Below are 2,362 nucleotides of genomic sequence, written 5' to 3'. Positions count from 1 at the left end.
GACCCTGTACCTGTCTGCTTTGATCATACACTCTCTTTCCTCTCTGTTGTATAGTCAGGGGAGGTTTCCTGGAGCAGGTATGCAGTGCAGGGCAGAGGCCAGGCAGACGCTGGAACCCTGGGCCTGTGGTCTGAGGAGCAACCTCCCTCACCTGTGCCTCCTCCCCACGCAGCAGGCTCCTGTCCTTGCTGGCGCGGGCGGCCTCCCACCTCGCCAGGTCTCGGTGATAGAGGTCGAACACGCAGGGTGAGCAGCCGCTGCCGCAGCACTGGGAAGGCAAGGGCTCCACGGGCTGCAGCTGCAGCCAGGCTTCTTCGGTGTCATCCTCCTCTCTTTCCTCCATTGTCAGCGGGGATTGAGCAGCCTGGCAGGGACAACTGGGTGCTCTTCCCAGAGCAGGCTGGACTCTGTAAGGCCACGGGTCTAGACCCTCCTTCCTCGCTGGCCTGGGAGAGGGAAAACGTGAGGGTTATACTGTGGCCTCTCTCTTCCTCATATTATTCCTGAGGCGTGCAACTGGCAGGCTCTGTGCAGGCAGTGGGGACAGGGACGGGTCAACTACGGACTCTGCTGCCACGGGACACACCTTCCACTTAATACCATTGGCTTATAAGACCGTTCTTGGTGAGAAGCAAATCTTTCCATAATAGAAGAAAGGGCTTGGCTTCAGAAAACCTGGTTCTGGTGCTCACGACCCCCTTAAGGACAAGGATGACATCTTATTCTTTCCATATCTACTGCTAAACACAGCCTGGCATATGGCAGGCTCCTAGTGACTGGAGAGTCCTCATTTAGTTTACAAATGTGGCCTGGGAGCCAGGCACAGTGCTAGGAGCTGCGATGCAACAGAGGTAAACAGGACAAAGTCCCTACAGTCACAGCGCCTAGCAGCCTAGCGTGATGTCACATCAGTCCAAATCCATCTGTATTCCATGCGACCCAAGTGCTGTGTATTACTAGGGAGTGAGGTCTGGGCCTGTCTCCGTGCCAATTTCTTAGTTCCTGCAGTCTTTTGCAGGCTAAAGTGAGATGAGCAAAAGAGCTTTGTTAACTATAAACTGCAAAGGTTAGTCTCTGCCTTAAGGATATCTTCTCTGTGTTTTAATAATCCCACTTTGGGGGCTGGCAGGTGGCATGGTGGTTTAGGCACTGGATTCCCACATGGTTAACCATGGTTCAAGCCTTGGACCTGGTGGTTTGCTTACTCACATTCCTTCTCTCTCTCTCTGATCAAAATTAAAAATAAGTAAATTAATAATAATGATAATACATAAAATTAAATCGTTCTATTAAAACTCACTTTGTCTGCTGTTTGGGAAATTGGTATAGAAGTTGACCTGTCAGTTCTGAACGTCTAAGAACGGGTTCATGTCTCCTCTCAGCCTCTATCTTTTCAGTCGCAGAGGCACCTTTCAGTCTAAGAGGCACCTGCCTGGATGCCTCTCCGCACCTATCCACGTTGATTTAAAGACCACCTCCTCTCAGAGGCCCTCTTCGAACTAACTGATTTCATTCTCTATCAAGCACCATGTCTGTTTCTATTATGTAATCATTCATCAAACATGTATTTACTACATGCCAGGCACTGTTCTAGGTGCAAGAAATACAGCACTGAAGAAACAGAACTTCCTGCACTCGTGAGCTGACGTCCTAGTGGGGGAGACAGTCATTAACCAAGAGGGAAGTGGAAAACGTATGGTCCCATAGTGGTAAAAGCTACATAGAAAAACGTCAAAGGAAAAGGGGTAGGAAGTGTGTACTGCAATGGGCTGATTTATTTATGCCATTAACTTGCCTCCTGTCTGCATCTCCCACAAAACTATAAGCTCTTCATCTCACATCGGTTTTAGTCACCATAGCCAAGTCCGTGCTTAGCACAGCGCCTGACACACAGCGGGTATTGGATAAACAGGTGTTGAGCAAGGAGCAAAGGCACGCTCTGGTCCCTCTGGCCTTGTTTCCAGGAGGCAAAAAGGGAAATCCCACGGAAAAAGGAGAAAAGCAACTCTCTTCCTGCGCTGGGGAAATGAGGTGCAGAGCCAGAAGCCAGGTGCGGATCCGCGGCCGCCGGCCGACAGGGCCATGCTGAGGTCCAGGAGAGGGGCAGCGGTAGAAGCGACTGCAGCAGAGAGAAGTGGGTGGAGAAGAAAGGAACGTACTGAGACCCACTGCGCGCTGGGTGCTGTACAGGTGCGCCAGCCCAGGCATTCCGACCCTTATTCTGACAGAAGGGACACGGGCTCAGGGAGGCAAGTGCCTTGCTCTCGCTCCAACAGCACGCAGAGGTCAAGGATGCTCCAAGTTCGGGTAGCAAGTGCAGGCGCTCTTTTCCCCCACCCCCGGCCCAGCCCCTTCCACCACC

At 51.9% G+C, this 2,362-nt stretch overlaps 1 protein-coding gene across 3 annotated transcripts in view; it reads right to left on the bottom strand.

The window, feature by feature from the left end:
- CYB5RL (cytochrome b5 reductase like) overlaps nucleotides 1–2,362 on the bottom strand; it is a 23,925-nt gene that overhangs the window by 21,120 nt on the left and 443 nt on the right. For 2 of the 3 annotated variants that reach the window (XM_006146122.1, XM_027770898.1), the window contains exon 2: nucleotides 152–446. In XM_006146122.1, the coding sequence (XP_006146184.1) occupies nucleotides 152–343 (192 nt within the window). In that variant the 5' untranslated portion in view covers nucleotides 344–446. Of the gene's footprint in view, nucleotides 1–151; nucleotides 447–2,159; nucleotides 2,339–2,362 lie in introns of those variants that run through there. The other variant, XM_014586908.1, reaches the window with a different exon arrangement.

Source organism: Tupaia chinensis, unplaced genomic scaffold, assembly GCF_000334495.1.
Source record: "Tupaia chinensis unplaced genomic scaffold, TupChi_1.0 Scaffold000165_2, whole genome shotgun sequence".
Lineage (NCBI taxonomy): Eukaryota > Metazoa > Chordata > Mammalia > Scandentia > Tupaiidae > Tupaia > Tupaia belangeri.
The sequence above is the reverse complement of the archived record's forward strand: the minus strand, read 5'-3'. Positions and strand labels throughout refer to the sequence as shown.